The sequence below is a fragment of the Agelaius phoeniceus genome, chromosome 10, assembly GCF_051311805.1.
Source record: "Agelaius phoeniceus isolate bAgePho1 chromosome 10, bAgePho1.hap1, whole genome shotgun sequence".
NCBI lineage: Eukaryota > Metazoa > Chordata > Aves > Passeriformes > Icteridae > Agelaius > Agelaius phoeniceus.
Window position 1 is genome coordinate 27,128,317 of NC_135274.1, and position 25,280 is coordinate 27,153,596.

The 25,280-nt window shown below is 37.8% G+C and overlaps 2 protein-coding genes across 7 annotated transcripts in view; one reads left to right on the forward strand and one right to left on the reverse strand.

Moving 5' to 3' along the window:
• On the forward strand, nt 1-20,035 carry CP (ceruloplasmin). Its single transcript, XM_077183603.1, has 20 exons — nt 1-1,340; nt 2,599-2,768; nt 4,373-4,617; nt 5,536-5,748; nt 6,339-6,512; nt 7,088-7,342; nt 8,535-8,700; nt 9,635-9,774; nt 10,329-10,460; nt 10,583-10,794; nt 11,300-11,450; nt 13,057-13,269; nt 13,613-13,820; nt 14,942-15,081; nt 15,554-15,682; nt 16,233-16,339; nt 17,054-17,270; nt 17,929-18,068; nt 18,471-18,633; nt 19,677-20,035. The coding sequence occupies exons 2-20, from the start codon at nt 2,614-2,616 to the stop codon at nt 19,745-19,747; spliced, it is 3,231 nt and encodes a 1,076-aa protein (XP_077039718.1). The 5' UTR covers nt 1-1,340; nt 2,599-2,613; the 3' UTR covers nt 19,748-20,035.
• The window catches only part of HPS3 (HPS3 biogenesis of lysosomal organelles complex 2 subunit 1), a 26,416-nt gene continuing 15,397 nt past the window's right edge, over nt 14,262-25,280 (reverse strand). For 3 of the 6 annotated variants that reach the window (XM_054638857.2, XM_054638856.2, XM_077183604.1), the window contains exons 14-17: nt 24,776-24,883; nt 24,216-24,422; nt 22,816-22,906; nt 19,313-21,680 (exon numbers count right to left, since the gene is read on the reverse strand). In XM_054638857.2, coding sequence (XP_054494832.2) covers nt 21,553-21,680; nt 22,816-22,906; nt 24,216-24,422; nt 24,776-24,883 — 534 coding nt within the window. In that variant the 3' untranslated portion in view covers nt 19,313-21,552. Of the gene's footprint in view, nt 15,069-19,312; nt 21,681-22,815; nt 22,907-24,215; nt 24,423-24,775; nt 24,884-25,280 lie in introns of those variants that run through there. The other 3 variants (XR_013183560.1, XR_013183559.1, XM_054638858.2) reach the window with 3 other exon arrangements.

Below are 25,280 nucleotides of genomic sequence, written 5' to 3' on the forward strand. Positions count from 1 at the left end.
ACAACCAGCCTCAACTGAAACTTGGTGGTTCTGCTTTCAAAGATTCAGTTTATTGATTTGAAATTGTTAAGAATACTAAAGGCTAACAGCAGGCTGTATTTCCAAATTTAACAGCCTGTTTCACACAGGCCTTTTGGATGTAAGGCAAAGTTAACCTTGATCTAATCAATTTAAGTCCTGATTCAATCCTAAGTATATTGTGTTTAAAAAGTGGCTCTATGAGCTGTCTCTGGTAGCAGAACCAAGATTCCTGCAAAGAATTTTAATTAACTTGAATTCGAATTGGCTCGAAATCTAGACATAACCAATGATCCTGATGGTGGTGTTTGAGGCAATGTGACTGTGCAGCTGCAGAACACAGACCTCAACAACAGGGAGAAGTGGCCCTCAGGGCCAGAACAAGGCTTGCACCATGTTGGAATGTTGGAATGTGGAGAAACCCTTCTTTGCGCAAGAGTTCCTGAACATGAGATGCTGAAATCCCCGTGTAAACACCCCAGGCACAGGAGGAAGAAAGCTGCGGATATGAGTTCAAGCATTATTTGTCCCCCACAGCCAGTGCATTTTGCCAGAGTATCAGGATTCTGTGTCTGGGACAGTAATGCCATTCATTTAAAAGACTGCAGGTGGAAATCACAGTAGACATCCAGTTTTGTAGCAAAATTCTGTGGAGCCCCATCCACACCTTTGCATTTTAGGGTATATTAATATCTGTGTAGGTAAAAGTGACTCTTGCAAAACTACAATTTCCTGATTGTTCCCATTATGGATAGAGGGGTTTTCCACATAGAGCAGCAGAGGATAAATGAAGCTGCACCAGCTCTTTAAATGGTGTTTAACTGCAGAGGTTTACAGGCAACCAGAGCAGCAGCATGAGCAGCAGGCAACAGACACACATCATTCAAATGCAAGAATTGTGAAATGGTGGGGGTTCAATTCAGCCTCGCTGTGTGATCTTATGAATGATATATATGATATGCATATCTTATGAATATGAATATATATGTGACCTTTTGTCAGAATATTCAATTTGGGGGTTTATTTATTATTTTCTTTCAAGGAAAATTTTGGAAGTAAAATATTTTCTTTATCTTTTCAATGCAATTTTGGGGATTTCAAAAACAGTCCGAGTATTTCAGCATCCTCAATATGAGAAATTAGGTACTGTGGTTTAAAGCAATTAAGGAGTATTAATGACACCAAACTGCAGACCCATAATTTAACCAATTAAATAGGGTCTTTTTATTTAGGTCCTGAGAGAAGTTCCTGCTTTTCAGACACTTTCAGAAGATAAAACAGACCTCAGAAACTGAGGTACTTTTGAGCTCCTTAAGAAAAAGGTAAGAGGAGTGTGTTTAGGCATACAGATAATCTGAAAGTTTGGGGGAGGTGCCATTAAAAGCAGGAGTGGAAAATATTGCCTGTCAGAAGTTTTTGTTATATTTTTACATTAAAAAACCATTCAGTTCTTTTGGAAATCAAGGAAGAGTAATTTAGAATATTCGGGGGTGTGAGGCAAAGTAAAGCATATACTTTTACCCTCAAATAAATGTGGAGATTTCAAGGGTATTGCTGGTGTTGTTTTTTCTCTTCCTCAATCAAATGGAAATCTGAACAAAAATATATCAAAAACCTACATACTCATGAACAACTGATTTATGAAGGAATGACTTTGAATTAAAGTATTTTAATAGGAGGTAAAAGCTTTCTCATTTTTACCTCACTTAATTTACAAATGGGTATTTGCAACTCCAATAGGCTGATCTTTACACTGCTCTACTTATCTTCATCTGTGGCAAAGGAAAAAAAATCCCTACAGAAATAATTTTGATAATGTGACATCAACCTGTGAAACTCCAGAATTTCATCATAGATTTGGAAAGATTTCAAAATCTCAGCTTTGGCTTTGTCATGTAGAGAGAAGTAGAATCCTTCATTTAATCCGAATGTGTAGAAATATGAAGAAATTAAATATTCTGACAGTGACTGATAGGAATAGTGATTAAAATTTGTGAATTATCTTATATGTCCTGGTGAACAAGACTTAGATTTTTATGTCATTAAAGGAAAACTGCTATATTTTAGTTATATTCTGAATCTTAGTCTTCTATCCAAAATAATCATAATTTTTCTGCCCAGTATTAAAATAGATTAAAAGGATATCCTGCTTATTACAGATAATTTTAAGTTGCCATACAATGGAAAATTGTAATTTTAGTTTAGAATGAGTATAATTGTGTCAGTGCTCAGAGCACAGATGACATTTTTAAAGAACTCCCAAGTCTGTAAATCCATTTAAATCTGCTTTCAATTCAGTGACAAGATTCGCACTCTACAACAATCTGAATGCTATTTTGTGTGATTGTAGGTTTGCAAAAATAGAAAAAATTTCTTTGCTTTTCTGAACTGATGAAGTTACCAGAATCTTTTGTTTGCTCTTGACACACAGAGACATTGTGCAATTGTTTTTATTGTTTCCACAAAAGCAAACAGCAGCAGGGAGGGGGAAGTAAGGATATGGGGAGTAGGAGGGATAGGAACATATAAAAGGAAATTGCATGTGTCCATCGTGTGTTTTTATTTCATGTTTTCCTCAAGGTCCATGAATGCAAAATGAAGCTATTTCTCCTAATCTGCTCGCTGGTTTCTTGCTGTTGCCGCGTTGGGGCAGTGAACCGGGAGTACTATATTGGCATTAGAGAGACTGTCTGGAACTATGCACCGGGCAATGCTAATGCCATCTCTGGGCAGCTTTTTGCAGAAGAAGAGTAAGTAAAGCAGTGTTGAGTTCTATTTTACAACTTCATCTGGTTTAGTCACCAGGGCAGTACTGAAAACTTGGTGAAGGCAGTGAAATGAGTCTTGGTGTCAGTGGATTTTCTGTCAAACATATATGGGAATTTTGATTTTTTTTCCAGGCTTGCTTGAGAATTTCATTCCAATGTTCTGCTAATTCAAAGCATTGGAATATGCAGTAGAGTGTGAATTTGTTGTAATGAAATATTTACTCAGTAGAGACTAGAATAAGACCCTGAATGTCTAATGGTGTTTAATTTTGAATGTCTAAGGTGCTAGTGCTGAAGACATGGTTTTTGTTTTTAAATGCAGAACTGACAAATTTAAAAACAAATTATAAATTTAAAACTTTCCTACTGAGTACAGGTTTTCTTTTTAGTTATTCACTGTCAGCAGGGATGGTTTTCACTGGTGCAGAAGCACAGCTGGGTACTTCCACCCACAGTGGAGGAGCTGGGTTGCTCATTACAAGACAAAGAGGGTCCTGTGTAGAGTTAGAACAGTAAGTAGGCTGAAGATATGTAGGGTGAGGAGGGGGGAAGCATTCTGGAGGTCTGAATAATCAATGAAGAAAATCCAGATATAAAAGGCATCAGAAAAATATTTGAGAGAGGAAAACTGTTCCTTTCTTCTCTTTTTGCAGTGCCCTAAAAATTATATAGGACTGTATCAAAGCAAAAACAGTGATGAGAGAAATCAGAAATTTGAAAGTCAGAAATCTCAAAAATGCAGTTCTCATTTAGTCTGTGGATGAGGGATTACAAGATTTCCTGTGGTTTGTTTCCTTTAGTGAGAGCCTCAGCCATAACCTGCCACTCAATCAGGTGTGAGATGAAGCAGTTAGCTTTTCATTTTTTCCACTCACAAACTTTGTGAGCGGTAAGACACTGCCAGGGATTCAGCAGGCTAGTAATTCTGATTGGGGGTGGAAACAGGGCATCCTGTCTGAGAATCACAGAGCTGTGTTGTAATACAACAAGCCACTGCTGTTCACTGCACTTTCACTGCTTTCCCCTGGTTGGTGGTGACATGCTGCATGCTACATTAATTTCAGGTTTTCAGTGCTTGTATGCCTGCAATGGAGCCAGTCCTTTGTATTGTACTTTTCAGTTTCAGCTTCTCCTCCTGGATGCTTTTTGAAGGTGTGCTTGTGTAGAGATGGATGTTTACAGGGGCAGGGAAAAACACAGTGCAGAAGGAATACTCTACAACTAAATGGCAACTGTTTAAAAGGTCCAAGAAGAGCCGTACCATACATGTTCGATTTAGGCTGCAGCTCAAGAGCCTCATGTACTCAGAATTATAGTAACTGAGCCTTTTCTCTCCAAGTGGAGCTCTGGACTGGCATTTTAATTACACTTCTGACCTGCTCTTGCCAAGGCACCTACAATTCCTTCCCCATATGCTCAAACAAAACTCCACCTTGTAGAAAATGCTTTGCATTTTTGGGCAGTATTAACTTATTTCACCACAAGACTTGCGTGTAGTTGTGCACAGTGCTGCAGAGACCTGGTCTTTATTTGAGACTATGAATTAAAAACCACATGACAGATGCATTTATGTTTTTTCTTTACAGGCAGGCTGAAGTCTTTCTGAAAAGAGGACCACACAGGATAGGAAACACTTACAAGAAGGCTATCTACATTCAGTATACTAATCATTTATATGATGTGATAGTTGAAAAACCTTCCTGGCTGGGTTTTTTAGGTCCTATAATTAAGGGAGAAGTTGGCGATTCCATTACTATTCACTTGAAAAACTTTGCTTCCAGAAACTACACGCTGCATCCCCATGGTGTAAGATACACAAAAGAAAATGAAGGTAAGCTTGATTCCATTCTGGACCAGAATTTATCAAAAGTTAATCGTCCCTTTGAGTGTAAGTGGTGTTCTTCCATCAGAGAGAAGACTGGTCAAGTAAAAAGAGATTTAAATTAGGACACAATCAATTTAAAATAGGAGCTAAGTTTGATAATTTATCAGGAGTAAAATACAAAGCCAAAAGTGGAATTTGTGAAGGAGGCAATTTTAGATCAACATTTTACCTGAAATAAGAATATTTGTGCTTCAACCAAAATAAGGGTATAAAGGTATATAAGAGATTGAGGTATGGAAGATATATAAAAATTTGATGCTGTGAGGAAGACGTTAACAATAATAATGTACTGCTCCAAATTCTTAACACTAAATTTATGTATATGGTATATAAGATACACAAGAATTTCTTAAAATGGGTAAACAGATACTGCTTAGTAATTTGTTTTCATTACAACTAGCATGTGACACACTCTGTCAGATCAAAACATTGTATTATGTAGCAGTACGTACACATTTCAGAATTTTTTCTGCTGCTATCATTCCAGCAACACCTATATTCCTTCAGGGCATATGCAATGTTTTAGAACAGTTTCCAAGATTAATATTTAACAAATGTTTTACAAATATTTGAATTATTATCTTTTTTACAGGAAGCACATAGTCCCCTCCAAATAAATTAAGGACTATCTTTAATGGGCCATTAATTGAAGTACTCCTATGGACTTCAAAAGCCAATGAAAAGATTCCTAAAGAGAAAGACAACATCTACTCATCTGATTTGAAAGTTGTGGGTTTTTAACCTGTATTCAGATGTTCAGTCCATTTTGCTGCAGCATGTAATCAACTTTCAGCATGGCAGCTGCTATCCTAAAACCCTGTTGCGAATGTGTTGTGCTAATGTTAACTGTGTGGAATTCTTCAGGCGCTTTTTATCCTGACACCACCAAAGATTTGCAAAAGCGAGATGATGCTGTCGAGCCTGGAGGCCAGTACACTTACACATGGGATGTGACAGAAGATCAAGGTCCAGCTAAATCAGATGCAGACTGCATAACCAGGGCTTACCACTCCCACATAGATGCTCCCAGAGATGTTGCCTCAGGGCTTGTTGGGCCTTTAATAATTTGCAGGAAAGGTAAACCATAAATAAATAAGTGAGTAAATAAACACAAATGCAAGGTGATTGATAATTATTATTGATAAGTATCAGTGAAATAATTTCCTGGAAGAGGAGATTACAATCGATTTTGAAATAACTGCTTTTGGTCTTCTCAATCAGCTGCCTTCAATAGTGTAGGAAGTAGTCTGATTTTGTGTATGAGAGTGAATATAATTTGCAGAATGCTTTGTTCACAAATTCATATGAGTCAGATGTGCTATGCTAGCAATGTGCAAGGAATTGTAAATACTAATATAAGAAAGAGATTAACATGCAATATTTATTCTCAGTAATTTTATAGTAATTAATAATTTAATATAATATTTTAAATTTTTAATTAATATAGTAATTAATAATTTTATAGTAATAATATAGTGATTTTATATCTATCAAAAGAGATTTTTTGTTTCTTAAGTGTGTCTATAAGTTTATGTATACAGTCATGCTCAAGGAAAGTGTCAAAACATGAAGTAAACAGGGTCCAGCCCCACTGAGACTAGAGTTAAAACTGACAAAAATATTAATGTTAGTTACCAAGATTTTGAATATACCCCTTTGTTTTTCAGATACAATGAATAGGGACACTGATCAACACTTTGATGCTGAATTTATCCTTATGTTTTCTGTGGTGGATGAAAATCTCAGTTGGTACCTAGAGGACAATATCAGAACATACTGTTTTGAGCCTTCCAAAGTGGACAAAGATGATGAGGACTTCCAGGAAAGCAATAAAATGCACTGTGAGAGAACATTATATCAATGTTGCTTGTCACTGATCTTGTGAAGTAATATTTTTCTGTCTTGTCTCTTTTAAAGATGAATTGTAGAACTTTATTTTTTTTAAAATCGGGAATATTTCTTAGAGGATTAAGACAGATTCTTCAAATTAAAATTTTAAAATTTAAAAGTGATGGCAAGTATTGTACAATCAAATCTTTGGAGTTGTGATACAAAATTCTTAGGGGCCATGAAGCTCTTTGCCAGTGTAATTTTCCCAGGCAGTGTAAACAGAGTTGTGTTACTTTGTTCTGTTTCTTAGTCCTGAGCTCTGTACTATAATTTCATAGTTTAGAAAAACAGTTCTTACTGTTAGTGTAAACAAATAAGATACCTCTGGCTCTGGCACGTATTCCAGAATCATAGCTATGTAGAGGAAGCATGTGTCTGGTACTGGCAGTGATTTTCAAAAGTGTGGAGCTTTTTTTTGAAGCTCTTTCTATTTTGAAGAATAGAGCAATGGTTGTATGATATCTGCATTTGAAGAAAACATCCTAAGGTCTGTGAAGTTAACTGTAATAAATAACATTTATTTTAGCAATCAATGGATACATGTATGGATACCTCCCAAACCTCACAATGTGTGTGGAAGATAAGATAAAATGGCATCTTTTTGGCATGGGTAATGAAGCTGATATCCATTCAGCCTACTTTCATGGACAGACTTTAATAGAAAGGCATCATCGAGTTGACACCATCAGCCTCTTCCCAGCCACATTCATTGATGCTGTCATGGTACCAAGGAGCCCTGGGGAATGGCTGCTCAGCTGCCAAGTGAATGACCACATTGAAGGTACAGTACAAGTTTCAGTGATCAGAATTTTTTACCTTAAGAGTTTACTGAGTCACTTTTGCAGAGCTCTTGACCTGGTGATATGCCAGGCAATATTCTCCTCTAGGTAAAAAAAAACTCTCAAGTAATTGAAATGCCTACAAGCGCATTAGATGGGTTTGAGCCTGTATAGACGGGAATCAAGGGATTCTTTTCCCTAATGGACATCATCATCAGCTGGCAGCACTTAGCCCAACTGCATTTTTGCAAGCCTCGCCGTTGGGCAAAAAACCAGCATGATGTTTGCCCCCTGCTGGAGATAACTAACCACAATTTTCTGCTTGCCAACAAAAAAGTTGGGGCTCATTCCATCTTTGAAAAGGGGCACAGAACAGGCAGGCTAACTTGCCTACTGACAAATACATGTTCTGGAAAGTGCATTCATGAATAAGCAGAGATGTTCTTTTCACTTCTCTGTATTGTCCTGTATTTTCAGTTTTAATAGCCATATTAAATACTTAGAAGCTAATTCCAGGCTTTTGAATGATCTATATTCCTGTGAGCAAAGTGATTTATCACAAGGTGGGAAAGAACACAGAACTGAAAATAATTCTCCAAGATTTGAAAACACCAAAATAAAAAGTGTGTAACCTACAGATTCAATGACACAGAGGTTCCAAGCTTTATCAGATCAAGCAATATCCTGATATGGCTGAGGCATTCGGGCCAAGACTTAAACCCTAAAAATTGGCCAGATTTATAGCTGTAAAAGGGCTCTCTTCACTATATTATTTGTGTCTCCAGCAAGCAGATTTGCTAACTGCTTCCCTTAGGATGCAGACTTGGGAGTTCCACAAGTAAGTTGTTGAATATATTTAGATAGAGGATGGTCAGTCTGACCTTGGCTGAATGGTTCATGGACAGCACTGTGTCCACTCTACCCTAATCCTCTTTGCCATGCCAGTGGCAGCTTTACAAGCAGAATGCCCTTTACCATGCCTGTCTGCCTGCTGTGGATACCACAGCTGTGTTTCTATATCCTAGCTCAGCTGGCACACCTTCTTTTACAGCATTTATCTTCCATTTTGTGATTTGCACATCCATCAATGGTGTGGGAATTTGTCCAGGGAACAGAAGAGCTGTTGGATGCAGGGAAAGAGAAAACAAAATGCAGTTCCTTCTCCCCAGGTTTCTCTAGCTCTTTTTTTCCCAGGTGGTATGCAGGCCCTTTTTAAAGTAGAAGATTGTAAGAAATCCACACCAGGTCACAGTGAGAGTACAAAGATAAGACAGTACTTCCTTGCTGCTGAAGAGATCATCTGGAATTATGGCCCATCTGCAGTGAACCATTTTACAGGGCAAGAATTAATTGTTGACAGGTAAATGCCTCTAATTAAAGAAGTTTTATTTTCCAGGAAGAATTGATTTAAGCATGCTAAATAAGGTAAGCATATGGCAGAACTGACTTTTAAGCATAATTGCTCATTGTCCTCATCTGTGCTTAAATATTAGTGCTAGAATAAATATCAGATCAAATTAGGTCATTTGTTTTCCCTGTAATCTTACCTTAAATTTTGCTGCTATGTTAGCTGTTTCACTGTGATTAAGATGAATTATTGTGTCATATACAGGCTGTGACTCCTTATTATTCAAGATGGTTGATTATCTTGAGTTAGGGAACAAAGCAGGAGATCATGACCATTGCCTTCAATGATGAAACTCATGCTAACAGCATCTCATGTAGAAAACAGATTGCATGGGATAGCTTTGCTCGTTACACTGTGTTTACATATTTACGACCTGGACACACTGAATACATTGATTCCTCAAGTTTTTCATCTGCTTGCTCTTCCACAAGCAATGAGGCACAGTTCAATGTTTGAATAGTGGTTGGAAAACACCGAAAGGTCCTTTCTTAAAGAGTAGAAGTGTCGACTGAATCTTCTCACTTTTTATATAGATGTTACATATTCTTGGTGTTCGCATCTGCTCCTGTTGAATTTTTGTAACTTCTAATTAAAAGAAGAGTAAATTCAAGATTATGAAATGTTGACTAATCAATCTCTAAGCGGACTGGCTTTGTAAGGGCAGCTCAGCACAGTGGCTTTTTCTTAATAAGTTAGTGAAGGATAATGGATTCCTGCACATCTTCTAAGTCACTGCATATAAGTGTGTGACCATACCACTGAAAGAAACCCAAAAGACAAACTCAGCATGCTATAGCTCCAAAAACAGAGTTAAGGTCTTACTGCTTTTTTACAACTGAGCATTTGACTTGAAGTGTTTGCATCTATGGCAATTTCTTTTGCACAGTGAATCTCACATCTTTTTTGAACAAAGTGAGACAAGAATTGGTGGCTCCTATAAAAAAGCAATTTACAAAGAATATACAGATGGTTCTTTCACTGAACATAAAAAAAGGCTTGCAGAGGAAGCACACCTTGGACTCCTAGGTAAGAAAGTCTAAACTTTTTTTGTGTCAAAGATTTATGAGAGTAAACAGTCACTTCCACTGGTTAGTAAGCAGTGCTCCCACCTCCAAGGAGAAGCCCTTAGCTCTCCCTGCCTCTGGCAGTCACTAGTGCCTGTGGTTTCCCCCAAGGTGTAAAGAAGCTCTTGATGCAACACTGCCATGGTACCCAGCTTCCCTGTAGGAGCATGCCATGGTTTCCAAAGGTCAGGGTCTTACTTACAAAGCCAGGCTAGGCAGATCTAGTTCTATTGATAACCTTGCTGCTCCTGGCATGGGTTGGTGCTAATGTCTGTAAATTGCTTTTCGAAGGAAAGGAACTGTCCTGAAAGTCACTGGGCCTCCAAGTGAACTGGAATTGGTTGCTGCTGGGCAGTTGTGTGATTCAGGCCACGTGCCAGGGACCTGGTCTGTGGCCACAGAGGCCCAGCGGCATTCCTCATGCAAGGGAAAAAGAAGCCAGCCACTGAATGCCATAAATTCAGGGTGACCATTTGATGGAAATATCCCATAATTAGATCGTGTACACTTTTCCAGGACCTGTGATCAGGGCTGAAGTGGGTGAGCGCATCAGGGTGACTTTCCGGAACAAGGCCAGACGCCCGTTCAGCATCCAGCCCCACGGCGTGAGCTACCGCAGGAGCGGGGCGGGGGCGCGCTTCGGCACCGGTGAGCCGCCCACAGGCTGCTGCAGCATCTGAGCACTCACTGTCTTACCTGCCCATATGCTGCAGGTGAGAAAAGAAAGAATGTGCACTTGGCATAATTCCCAATGCTGATTTCTGTTATAGGTACTGAATCTCCAGCCTCTCATGTGAGTCCTGGCACCACATTTACATATGAATGGGATGTGCCAGAAGATGTGGGTCCCACAGACCAAGACCCAGACTGCTTAACCTGGCTTTATTACTCAGCTGTGGATGCAGTCAGAGACACCAGTTCTGGCCTTGTGGGTCCTCTCCTAGTGTGCAGGAAAGGAGCTCTGCTTTCTTCTGGGAAACAGGTCAGTCAGAGAAGAAAAATGGAAACATTTGCATTGCCACAGCTGAATCTGCTTTCTCTTCTCAGACTGCACCACCTCCTCTCCACATTACAGTTTCACCGATGTCCTAAGGGGAATAAACAACATGAAGAAAGTGGGGTTGGTTTTCAATATGGCTCCAGATAGACAGTCACTGCTATGTGAAAACACCACTGTCATGAGCAGCTGCTGGCATTCAAGTCTCAGATAGGATGAGAATCTCTAGGAAAATGTAGAGATTTTAAAGATCAAATACAAACTCACTTCCAGAGGTGGTCGTTGCTGATAGAATGAACATTAGCAGTAGATACTTAGTTACCAGATACAGCAATTACAGAGCTTTGAGATTATCAGAATGCAGTATCAATGTATGCATTTACTCTATTTTGTGACTTGTACTCATAAATTATTACAACATAGGAGTTTTGCCCCTGACATTTTCTGTTCATTCATTTCTATTTTCCCTTCTACTATTTCTTCTCAACAGAAAAATGTGAACATGGAGTTTTTTCTACTTGCCACAGTATTTGATGAGAATCTGAGCTGGTATCTGGATGATAATATTTTGATGTTTACACTAAGTCCTGATAAAATTGACAAAGATGATGAAGACTTCCAAGAGTCTAACAAAATGCACTGTAAGAAAATTATAAGTTAGTGAAATATTAATTTCTGCAGTAAGGTTTTTACTTTAATGGTTTCATGTTTGAGGCAGGAAAGCTGTATAGTGCAGACACCTTTCATTCCTTTCCAGTGGGAAAAAACCCCAAACATTTCAGTGCAATTCAGTTTCAACCAAATGTGGTAGTTTAAAGTATAATGCCAGCTGTTCAAGGTCATTTGTTTTCCCTGTAATAGGGAAAACATGGTTATGTACCACTTCGAGCAGATAAAAGGAAGAATTAGGTCTTCAGCCTGTATGTAACACTATGAGTGCAACCAGTCAGCAAGACAAGACTGACCTCTGCTTTGCAGATGGTGTAGTTGAAAGGAGGTCTTTCACAGAGTTACAGAGAAATTGAGGCTGGATGGGACCTCTGGAGATCACCTGGTCCAACACCCTGCTCAAGTAGGGCCACCCAGAGCCACTTGCCCAAGACCATGTCCTGATGACTTTTGAGTACCTTCAAGGATGGACACTCCACCATCTCTCTGGGCAGCCTCTGCCAGTGCTTGGTCAGCCTCACAGTGTTTCCTGGTCTTTGGAGGGAATCTCCTGTGTGCCATTTGGTGTCTGTTAGTGTCAGCAGGGCTTCTGTCCCTATCACGGGGTACCACTGGGAAGAGCCTGGCTCCATCCTCTTGGCACTCTCCCTGAAGGTGTGTGTACAGGTGGGTGAGATCCCCCAAGCTGCCCCTTCTTCAGGCTGAAGGGTCATCACAGCTCTCTCAGCCTTTCCCCGTAGGAAGAGAGGCTTTCTTGTCCCTTCATCATCCTTGCGGCCCTTTGTTGCCCTCTCTCCACTGTGTTCATGTCTTCCAAACCGGGGAGCCCAGAACTCAGCACAGCCCTGCAGGTGTGGCCTCAGCAGTGCTGAGCAGAGGGCAGGGATCCCTTCCCTCCATCTGCCAGCTAGACTTTGCCTCAGAATGGCTCTTTGCTTCTTTAAAAGGGCAGAATTGAGTTTCACACTGATTGTGTTTTAGTACTGCAGAAATGTTTTTCAAATTTCATGGGAAAAAGACGTTTTTACCCTCAGGCCCTAACCCTGCTATTAAGTCCTAATCTTTAAGCATATTTGTTTTATGCATTTTGAAAAAAATTCACCTCAGGCCATTCCTGTTTACAGACTCTTGGCACTGAGCATTCAGTAGTACCTGAGAAGCCCAGAATTTGAAAGTTTTGCAAAGGACTGTCTAGAAAGGGTTAGTAACTCAAATGAAAAAACCCCTCTGATTGCCTCCACTCTACAGATGGAGGGTGTTGCAGGGTATAAAACAGGATCTTTTATTCATCCTGTATACATGACAAGTAGAAAGCAGGGAAATTTCCATTTGGCCAAGGTAGTGATATGTGCTGTGGACATTGAAAAGGGAAACAGTTGGAAATTAAACACTGGGGTTTAAAAGTTGTTTTGCTTGAATTGATTCTTTAGTTTTGTTGATGATAAATTATTTTATCATTGATATTTCTGCCAGTCTAAGGCATGACATTACATCTGAAGTGTTTATTAGTTAATCTCTATTGCAGAATTAAGTAATATATTAATCAAGGTGGCTTTTGCTTTCTCAAATCTTCTATAGCCATTAATGGTTATATGTATGGAAATCAGCCTGGTCTTGAGATGTGTAAAGGAAGCGTTGTTTCCTGGCATTTGATGGGCTTGGGTTCAGAAGTTGATGTCCATGGGATATACTTCTCAGAAAACACATTTGTAACTAAAGGAACAAGAAGGGATACAGCAAATCTGTTTCCACATACAGTTCTTACAGCTATTATGAAGCCTGATTCTGAAGGTAAATGTCTTATTTAAAAATTCTGTTACTAATGCAGAAACTGTTACCTATGAATGCTTTGTGCATAGAGACAAGCTTTAAGTAGGTGGTATATTGATCCTGGTGCTAAAACTATGCACAGTTGTGTTTGAAGGGCAGCCAACTGTAAGGACATATGCTCTTAATGCTAAATCCTTAATTTTCCTAGCTCCTCTGTAGGCTGAATTTTATTACTACAAGTAGCCATGCTGCACAAAGATTTTGGACATTGCTTATATGAGATAATTATATTAAGATATTGCTTATATGAGCAATAATCTGTGTCTCAGTCTCCTCAAGTCTTTGTTTCTTATATGACCCCTAGGAGTTTTTGAGGTGTCCTGCCTGACAGCAGACCACTACACTGGGGGCATGAAACAGAACTACAAAGTGAAAAAATGCCACCAGTGGAATGTAGATTTATCTATGTATTTGCATGAAAAGATTTACTACATTGCTGCAGTGGAAGTTGAATGGGACTATTCTCCTAACAGGACATGGGAATTCGAGCGGCATCAATACCATGAGGAAAGGTACTTCAGAATGTACACAGGGGAGAAAAATGCAAAAAAAAAGCGAAGGAGCAACTCATTTCTCCTCTGAAACTTTTCCTCTTCCAGACGTTTCTAGACACACTTTCTTTTCATAAACATATTTGGGTTCACTCGAATTTCTTCTTACCCAGCAGTGCTGCCATGTAACTGAGCCAGACAGCATAATGCTTGAGAAATCACACAGATCTTCTGTGGGACAAGTGTAGATTTTAATGGATCCTGGATAATGCATGTGCATTTGTTATTTACTGATGTTGGTAGTCCTTGATGTAGAAAGCTTAAAATGTTCGTTGTCATATGTCCTGATAAACAAGGTCTTTGTCTCATGTTTATTTGTAATCTGAGTAAGGTTCTTTGACCCCTCTCAATTTCATGAGCTTATACAAGATACATTCATGAATGAACTCACAGATCATTAAGCTCGTTGTCTTGGTATTTTATTTCCAGTATTTGAATCTCAGTGAGAGAGAACTGATTGGATAAACAAATTCATGCCAGTTAGAAGAAAAGGCTAAACAAGAATGACGAATTTCTGTGTTCTACCTGAATAACTTGAGTAGCAGATTATAACTGTATTTTGTTATTAACTGAATTGTATTTTCTTCTTTTTCCTCAGTTTGATAGTACATATTTTGCCCTGTGGACTCTGACATAATTCTAAGCACAAGTAATATGGACTATGCTGTTAACAGACTTTTCCCCTCCATATTGTGTCCACTCCCCATGCAGTTCAGCTTTACAAGTTTTAGGCTTCATTTTAGGTGTACACTGAAGTTGCTAAAGGCTCTGTTTTTCAGTGTGCAAGTTGCTGTGTGTCTTCATGCAGTTTGCAGCATTTGCCAGGCCAAGCACTCAGCATTTTTTCAAGTACCATAGACTTGATCTATTTATAGTTGGGTTTTTAACCTTCTAAAGGGGAACCTCCCAGCTTAACAAGAATGTGTTCATGTTGAAGATACTTGCAGTTTATGAGATTACTCTTTCAGTTTATGAGATTACTACTTCTTTTGAGCCAGATTCTTGCTTGATAGTTAATTGACATACCTGCAAAAGATGTTGTAAAATACATGAAGGAATGCACTTCTTTCTTCTTTTGGCAGCCCAGGCAATCCATTTTTAAATAAAGATGACAAATTCATTGGCTCAAAGTACAAAAAGGTAGTATATCGCGAGTACACCGATCAGACATTCAGTACTCCCAAAAACAGAGCAAAGGAGCAGCAGCACCTGGAAATTCAAGGTAAAGTCATCATGTTCAGTTTTGAAAATGCAAAAAATGCAGTCACACAAATCAAAAGATACTATTTGAATAATATTGAGTGCAGTTCTACCCACAAAAAATTGCCTCGATCTAAATGGAAAACCTACTTGGAAGTGCTACTTTTACTGCAGTGCTTTCCCTGCAAGATAACATTGCTTGCTCTACAAGGAAAAAAACCCTTTTGGTTTGCTGCTTGGTCAGAGATTCTAAGTCAGCATAAAACTGGGCAGCAACATCCAAACTGATTTCAGGTACACAGTAAGTGCTCAGAACTTGAGATGTAGAGGCCTAAATTTAACATCTCAAGTTGGCATGTCATAGTGAACATTTTCTTTATACAGTTTTCATCTGACTTATAAGCCAATGTTGTGAATTGGAACACGACAAGCTGGCTCTCTGTCTGTTCTGATGTTTTGTAAAACCAAGTTAATCTTTCTTTTCAATCCAACAGGGCCGCTGCTTGTGTCAAACACTGGAGATAAAATTGTAATAGTTTTTAAAAACTTAGCATCAAGACCTTATTCTATCCATGCCCATGGAGTGAAAACAGACAGTTCTGTTGTTGCTGTGACTAACCCAGGTATCAAACCACCCTTTTTTATTTCCAGCAGTATCAATACTTCTGGTAAGATTTAGCAAGCTTCCAGAAGCAGGAAAAACATCATTTTTGTTTGTCTTGCCTCAAGTTCTTAAATTTTTGACGCCGATTATGACTAATACTTCCACAGTTCAAATGCCCCTCATAATTATTTGTGTGTCCTAGTCCTTGACTGATCAGTAATTTTTTGATACAATGTGGCTGCACCTTTCATGAAAGCAAACAGGTTTGGCTCCACAGGCAAAGCATAGCTTATGCTATTACTTCTCAATTTCCTCTGTGATCTTTACAAAATATTCAACCGACTGTTAAGTATGGTGATCTGGACAGTGCAGACACACTCACACACACAAAACCATTGTCAGGAAGAATCATGGATCTGCAGAAGGGGCCACCAGCTAGTCAGTGCAGTAAATGGGAACTTCAAGACAAATATAATAAGCTGTAAATGGAAATAACATCTGCTTCATGATGACCACCTGGGTCAGCACATTGAAAACTTCAAAAATTAATTGATACTTATTTAATTCAGGTGATACAACAATGTATGTCTGGAAAATCCCAGAGAGATCTAGTCCTGGGAGAGGAGATTCACATTGTATTGCATGGGCATACCATTCAACAGTGGACATTGTTAAGGTATATTATTGATATCAGTTTTGTTTATGTCTCCAACATAGATATAGTCAACGTAGATGAGTTTGAAAATTTTTCTGCTTTCTCTGCTAAGGTATTTCCCCTATTACCATACCTTTGAATTTATATGCTTCTCGAAGGCAAGTTGCAAGAACGTCAGGGCAGAAATTCAATGCTACAGACATTCATGGTTTTGCTTCCTGGTTGTTCTGCTGTTAGTACAGGTCATCTCACATTCCCTTCTCAAAGCTAACACTTTATAGCTTGCTCAATATCTAATCAGTCATTTGGGGGAAAACTGAAATGCAACTATGAAACACAACTCTTCTATTTTTTTACCAAACATGAATTAGCTTAATATAGTATTTTTAATGGAAATTAATGTATTCTTGCCATTGTTTCAATAAATACAAACAGTGTCAAGAAGTATATTTTGAATGGAAATCAAGCTCAAAATTATAAAAATAGTTTGAAAAAAGAGCAGTAAATTAATATGGAAGAAATATTTATAACAAGAGATGAAAATGAGGTAGTCTTCATTGAACTTGATTTCTGCGTAGCATGTAACAGTGGAGAAATAACTTTGTTTGACACTGGCTTCCCTTCTTCCCAGATACTGATAGCTGTGAAGATAGTAAAAGGATTCCTGCACGTCATGGAAAGTATTTCTGTTTAGTTATATCTTGCAAGTATGTGGTTTTTCATTTGTCATTTCAGGACACTTATAGTGGATTAATAGGCACACTCATCGTGTGTCACAGACATTACTGGCCATCATTTCATACTAAAAAGAAAGTTCAGTTTGCTCTTCTCTTTATGGTTTTTGATGAAAATGAGTCATGGTACTTGGATGAAAACATTAAAATGTATTCTACCAACCCACACCTTGTTGACAAAGAGGATGAGGGATTCCTTGAAAGTAATAAAATGCATGGTATGTTTCCCAATTTAGTTCATATAGCTCTGCATATTCTACAAAATTATGTATTTGAAAGTGGTGCATATAAATTCAACTTTCTCAGCCCCTCGAATTTCCAGTTCCAGGACAGAAGGTCTGAAAAACTTTACTCAAACTGTTTGAAAACACTGCTGATGCCAGTGAATGACTTTTTTTCACAAGTTAAAAAAACCCTTAACAACAACAAAATCCCCGGTATATTATTATGTTGAAGTTTTAGTAGAGAAAGAATAAAAATGAAATTTTAAGTTCTGATTTGATGTCAGTAAACAACTGCTCTGGATATGTTGGAAAGTCTATGTAAATCCTGAAAGCATGTCTTCATAAAGCTTACTCTTTTACAAAGATTGACAGGAACTGCAGATCTTTAAAAAAAGACCTGCAATTCCCACAGCTCTTTAAAAACTGCAACATTAGCAATGATGTACAGCAAAGACATTTTCTTTATTATGTCTTTCTTTCTAGTTTAATGTGGAACATAAACACAACCATTCATCATGTACCATCCAAAACCAACCATTACTTTTGTTTGGCATTGGCTTTTAAATCTTTCAATCTGTATTATATTAGAGATAACAATACACGATACACAAAATCTTATTTGTTTTCTCTGTCTTACTTTCCTTCTTTTTAGCCATTAATGGAAAGGTGTTTGGAAATTTGCATGGCCTGACCATGCACGTTGGAGATAATGTCAGCTGGTATCTGATGGGAATGGGCAATGAGATAGACATTCACACAGTACACTTCCATGGCCACAGCTTTGACTACAAGGTATCAGGTCTTTTTCTTGCTGTGTTAAGAATGAGAGGTAAGTCAAATATCAGGGACTGTTATCTGTGGTGAAAAGTCATCTTGCAATATTAAGCAGGGCCTGTACTTTGACCATAAGGGTTTTATGCCTCAAACCTGTATTTGATCAACATACAAGAGCCAGAGAATATCTGCCAGTAGCATTCGCTCACTGGTAACCTCAGACATTATTTCAACAAGATAGTTGTGAATTTTTCATGGCTGTGGTAAGACAAAACCTATAGTTTTCCTCCATTTCCACTTAGTTGCTAGTTTATTAAACGTTGGAGCATGAAGTGGATGTACAAAGTGATGTTTCAGTAGAAATGATACACAGAACGTGTGTTTAACACAGTTTAACTGTTGCTTTTTTTTGTCTTGAAGCAAACAGGGGTTTACCGGGCAGATGTCTTTGATCTGTTCCCTGGGACATCTCAAACTGTGGAAATGACCCCACAGAACCCTGGAACCTGGCTGTTACACTGTCATGTTACTGACCACATCCACGCAGGCATGGAAGCGACCTACACTGTACTCCCAAAGGAAGGTAAGAGGCACCTAGCTTAGTAATGTTTGTTATGTTTTAAGATGCACAATGGGGCTCACAGATAGGCCAGCATACTTAGAACTACTTCAGGCACCCAGCAATATTCCATGTCTAGGAGCCAAGATGTTGCAGGCAACCTGGTCATACTTCCTTCAGTGCTGCTCAGGAAAATGAAGTAGTTAAAGGACTGGATGATGATAACTGACTATTACTTCAACTTACCATCCATGAAATCTACATGACAGATTTTTTTTATTTAAAAAGAATTCTTCATGAGACAGAGTATTTCTGTACCCAGTAGTGACAGACTTCATCTCAATCTTTGTTAAAACAAGCACCACTGATAAATACAGCTGAATTCATCATCCCCATACAGCTGAAGTACTGAAAAACTAAAATAGTGTTTACTTTCTCAAGGGCATGTTGTAGCTTTACGGACACTATCACCTTGCTCTGGCAATATCACCAGTGAAAAAACTTGAATTTTGAAGAAAAGTTATTGTTTCTAAAAAGTTAATTCAATTTTAAAACCAACATTTTTCAGTACTCAAAAGACAGAGCATAACAGGTATTGAGAGAAAGAGAACAGTAGAAATAATTCAAAATATGTGATGTATGTATATATATACAACCATGTGATTTACATTTTAGCTATACTAAAAAAATACAGAATGCAATGTTAAACAGAAAATCTAATTATATTTGATAAACAACTGGAATATGAAACAGAACCTAATTCAATTTTATAAACACTAAAACTGATTTACAGAGTATGTTATTCCAGATGTCCAGACAATAACAAGGCTAATTTAAGGGTATACAGAAAGACATGTAAAAACAGACTTTCATCAGATTTTTTTATTATTAACCATCTAGACTGCATTAAAATGTAACCTTCATTGCATCTTAAAGTTGTTTTTAAATCTAACTCACAATGTCCAGAAAGTACTTGGATCCTCTGTGCTCATTTTGGACTCTGCTGGCCGCATGCACAGACTATTCTTCTGATGAAATGTACAATAAAGCTATTTTTCTCCTTCTAGACAAGAAGTCTCTGTTCCCAAGATTATTCCATCAGTTCAAGCGTAAAGGCATGCCAGGCACTCAAGAATGATGAAAGCATTTTACCACAGTGATACTCCAAGGTCTACCTTAATTTCTTGGAAAATATTCTTCTGGACCACTCATCTCTACACAGTTTGGAAGATTTCGCATAATGGCCGTGGCTAAGAAAAGAACCACAGACTAAAACAGCTGAATGGATGTAACAGCTTATAAATATATGTTTCTGTAAATGAAAACAGTATCTTGCAAGCGAAACATATTCTAGGTGATGGCTAATGCATGTTATTTAGCAGATGAGGAACATGGAAGAGCTAATAAAATGTTCTTTTTTTTTAAAGTTTGCAAATAACCCTGAGTAAAAGCAAAATTTGGGATATCAGTCATCATACTGTCACATTTTATTAGTATGTTTGTAGTAAATGTTTAGAAAACAGGAATTTGGTTATCACGTTATCCATAGGTTCACTCTGAAAAGATATATAGTATTGTATAATTGAGCAGTTAACAAAATAGTTATATTACTTCTATTGAATTACTTTACAATTTTATTCAGTAGTAACTCTCAAGAATGTGCATTTAAAAGACTTGGTTTTCTGTTCTGAAAATAATTCCAAGCCAAAATTAGGCTGAAATAAGCCTGATGAAATGCAGACAGTGAAGGCCAAAATTTAATAACTATGGTACTGAAAAGCTTTGCTCTGACGAACCCTGCAGTGGAATCATTTTGCTGTTGCAGCTCTTGGCAAGGGAAAAAGAAAGTGTTTCCTGACAGGTGGAAGCAGCAGTGTTAGAGCATGGCTGATGCTACTCAAAAATAAAAACAGTAAGACAGATATGGTTGCATTTCAATAACCCAACTCCTCATGTTAGATTTGTGCCAAATGAGAAGGAAAGATGTATGGGACAGGAAAGGAAAGCAAGATATCTAGGCTTTATGCCTGCAAGAATGAAATTGCTTCTCCTTAACAAGCCTAAATTGCTTAGGTCTTTTTTAACGGTTACATTGAAACCAGCATAATACCTATCAGCAAATTAGATAATTCATTTTACCTGTAGCAGGAATGCTATGTGAGTAAGTTATACTACTTTTGATTTATCTTTTTTTTTTGTTAATGTATTTTAGCTGAAATATAGATGGTCTCTCCTGACTGACTTCTACAGGTTTAAATAACATTGCAACTTCAGTGAAAACATTTTTATAGAGTCACTGTCAGCTAATTAGCCTTTAGATGGTTTAGATGGTTATGGTATCATGGGAGTCATTGTATTTTCGGTAATTGTCAAAAACTCCAAACTACATTCATAACGACATTACAAACATTGCGACAGCTTACTGAATTTCAGCTCTAAAGGAGCAGAAAGATGCTTTCTGCTCACAAGACAGACAAACATCAGTACACACATGCATAAGCACCTGAGATGCTTACCAAAAACCCTAGAAGAAATTCAAGGAAATCTCTGTGTTGCAATATCAAGTCAGTTGGGCTCAATTCCACTTGGAAGAGTAAGGTACTCACTTTTACTCATACAGTTGACACATGCCTGAGCCTGAATTCCTCCCTAGGTCCATGATCCAACTAGTAAAGATTTAAGACTGACTTTCTACTTTACTTTCAGTGAACACTGTATGTTCAGTTGTACTGTAGAATCTGTATTTCCTAGCTGCTTTGGCACCAGAATTAGCTTCAAAACAGATGCTTTGCCTCAGGAAACAGCTGTCCTTCAGCAGTTGACATAAGATGTATGTGAAGGGAGGCCCGCAGTACCTTATAAGGAGTTCTACTGGTTGTTTCATTTACTTTTTTATTACACCACACTGTAGTTGAGTGGACAGCAGGTCCACAGGTCATTGTTTTAGGTCAGCAGCTTCCTCTGGCTGCAGTGAAGAAGATGTGGCAGAAAAAATGCTGCTGTTCCATCTTCTGGTAGAAGACTGAGGAAATCCCTTAGCTCCAGTTCCATTGCAACAATTGATAAAGTTTCTGCTCAGAGCAGGGGAGAAAATATTGTTTAGGTATTTTGAGTTTAGAACAAAGAAAAACAACCCAAAGCATTAACAATGTAATTATTAATTAAAGTAATCAAATTATTTAAATATTGCAACTGGAATGGCATTTGAGACATAGCCATTTGTGCGCAAACACAACTATGGGACATCTAAAAAGGAAACTGAAATTATGACTTCAATCAAAAACAAGCCTCTATCTAACAAGACACATCGGGTCTACACATGGCACTAACACTAATGAAGTCTGATCTAGTATTTCACATGTTTTGCAGGAAATGCAAAGCAAGCCCTAGAAGTCTTATTAGTACCCTCACTCAACACTATCTGTAAAACTGGATGCTCTAAAAGAAGTTTCTCAGACCAAGCTGTGTAATGTTATGTTCTTATGCAATTACAACACAGTTACTGCATGAAAATAAATCCAAAGAAAAACTGCTGGCACCAGAAACTTAGGACTTCACAAGAACTGTGCTGCACAATGCAACACCACAATGCTGTTTTTTTCAGGCATTCCAATAGCATACTTCGAACAGTATATGTGCTTTACTTAATATTCCTGATTTGTCAAAACAATCACACTGGCCCCTCAGCTATACACAATATTATAAATTTCTTACAAACATGTAATGATAGGACTACAGAACTCCTAGGGTGAATTTCTCTACTTTTAGTACTTACCTACTGTTTTTTTTAGTCTATGAACTAACCATCAATACACACTTAAGCCTCCCCTGTGTTATCACTAACAGCCTATTACCTAAGAACCATATAGTCATTTAGCCTAGAAAAAACCAATCAGAATTAGTTCTGTTTAGGAGGTTTTTTTAATGGTGTCTATTCCTTACCTATACAGAAAGAGTATGATTACAACAATTTACCTGTTTTCAATACAAAATTAATGCCTTGATTTTTATGAGGCTACACTGTCTACATTGCAGAACTCTGTGCTAATGACCAAAAAGGCTGCTAAACTGCATTAGCTTTAACTGAAGAAAAAGACCCGTTTTTTTTCAAATTATCATCTCAGTAGTCCTTAGCCTGGACAGTTATTAAGAATGTTAGCTGATTAACAAAGCCTTCTGGAGTTGAGTCACAACCAATTGATTTACCTTTGAGTGATGAAATAAGAACGGGGCAGTCATTTCCAGTAAGTCTAGTTCTCTTGCAAAGTTCAGGAAGCAGTTTGTTCCACCACAGAGCCTAATCCACAAAATCCAATAGCAAATGTATAAATGCACAAAGACTGAAATTAAGAGTATGAAAGACCTGCTAAAAATAACCTGAACTAAGCTCAGATGTGTACAAATCCAGGTCAGTTATTATGAACTCAATAATTCGTTTATATAATGCTTTGAAATGCAGTGATTTTGCATATGTTGTGTTTTTCAATCTTCAGTGTAACTTTTTTCTGCTCTTTATACAGTGTCCCTCATATCTCTATAGAAAAAAGTTTAGAGGACAAAAACAGTCACCTAATTAGCAATACCAATTCAGTCAGAGAATTTTTTCTCTGAAAACAGCCTGATGGAAAGTGATGAATAGCATTGCTCTGTCTCCCGACCTGATCTGTCTCATTCCAACAGCTGTAGTAGTAAATTAGGTTTTGTGCACAATTTTGTAGGTAAGAATGGAGAGAAGGAAAGGGATTTCTTTCCTCCTTTAAAACTGGTAACTATTTTCTTTCACTTGTGTTCAGATGCAGTACTGCAACCTCACATTCTATTCTAATATGGGAACAATCACAGAAACAATTTCCAGATCTGAATAAAAAGCTCAAATTTGGTTCTGAATAGAGTTCTAGTACATCTGTCTGATAGAGATCACACTTCCTGACTCTGGTCAGCAGAGCTCCATGCAATTAATTGAGTTGCTGTGCTGGGAAATGGAAATTACTTCTATTGACTACTTCCCGTAGTCCTGGAACACTAGAATAAATTCTGCTCCAACGCTAAAACTGTACAGAGGTGTAATGGGAAAATGGGACACAAAGATACAATCTTTCCACTAGTGTACTGGTACCATTCTGATTGCTAGAAGATCAGAAGATGTCACTAGAACACAGGAAGAACATATTTAGTGCAATTTTATTCAAGGGACCATGTTCTCTTGTCAAGTTAGCTTATTACTAAGATTTCACTTTATAAACATTGACAAACAATTCAGAACATAGTCAGTCAGTGAGAAACTAGAAGCTTTTTATTTACAGCAGAAAAAGAACATATTCTTTTTTCTGAGGCACTGTACCATCTAAAAAGACTATGCTTTAAGTTTACCTCAGTGAATAGAGTACGTGGCAAAAGAAACTGGAGGAAAAAAATATTCCATTACAATTACTGAGGACTGAGTTAAGGAATTAAAACGCCAAGGAAGAGGTGGAACGCAAGCTAAGCAATTTACTTTGCCTGAAAGCTCGGCTATGTGATCCATCCAGAGTCCATCTGTACATACAGCATCTCAGTTTGGGAAAAACCCCAAATGATAGTGAATAACTGTATCGAAAGTAGCCCACCTGACTGTCACCTTTCAGCTCATGCTGAGCGTAGAACACAGCTGCATCAGGACACCTTCTGAGCAGCTGGTCAATGGCTTCCTCGTGGTTGCCCAGACGGGTATTGCAGAGAACACGGACACTGAGGCCAACACTGTCCGCCTCTGTCAGGGGCTCCAAAACAGGCAGCACTGAAGCTATACTGATTGACTGACTGCATAAAAGAGACTGAAGACAAGAAGTATTGTTTGGATTTAAGACAAACATTGCAAAAAATGCTAACCATAACCTTAGAAGAAAAGCCCTTACTTGTTCGAATAATCCTGAAATAATACTTCCTTTAATCAATATTGCTGAAAATTGGGAAAGCAAGTTTAGAGTAGATGCAAATGTAAATACTGTTATCAACAGAACTCTTCAGTATTTTTTTCTTGCATCATTTCAGTCAACCTTTTATTTTGACTTGGAGAGCTTAGGGGGGAAGAAGGAGAGTCTGCTGGAGAAAGTCAGTCACAGAATCATGAATATTTGCAGAATGGATCTAAGATGTAAAGCAGTAAGATGTAATACTTGTCTCATACCTGTAGTCTTGAGATGTCTTCATGGTAATCTTTGTCAGATGAACATCCCACTGACATTATGGAAGCTATCCATGGAACAATCAACCCAAAATGACTACAGGAATTTATCTGTATGAGACAGAATTAAGTTGCAATAAAAGAAACATTTCTGTTAGTGACAGTACCATATGAAGCTCATTTGAGTAAAGAAAATTTTAATCTCAAACAGTATAATTTAGAAGAGCACCTACCCCTTCTTTCCTGATTTGTACAATTTAATAACAAATAAACTGGACACTTCTATTTATTTATAACTTCTATTAACATCTGTATTTCAGCTTTCCTGTTCATAATTCTTTAGAATTAATCATTCACATGATTTCCTCATTTAGTTAGCTTAGTAAAATTGTAAATAACCCACCTGACAAATTCTCACTGTTTCGTTTTAACCCTTATTTCTATGCAGAGCTGACTCCTGTTGGAAGTGTATTTGCAAATGTCCCCAAGGAGCAAGACTGGCCAAATA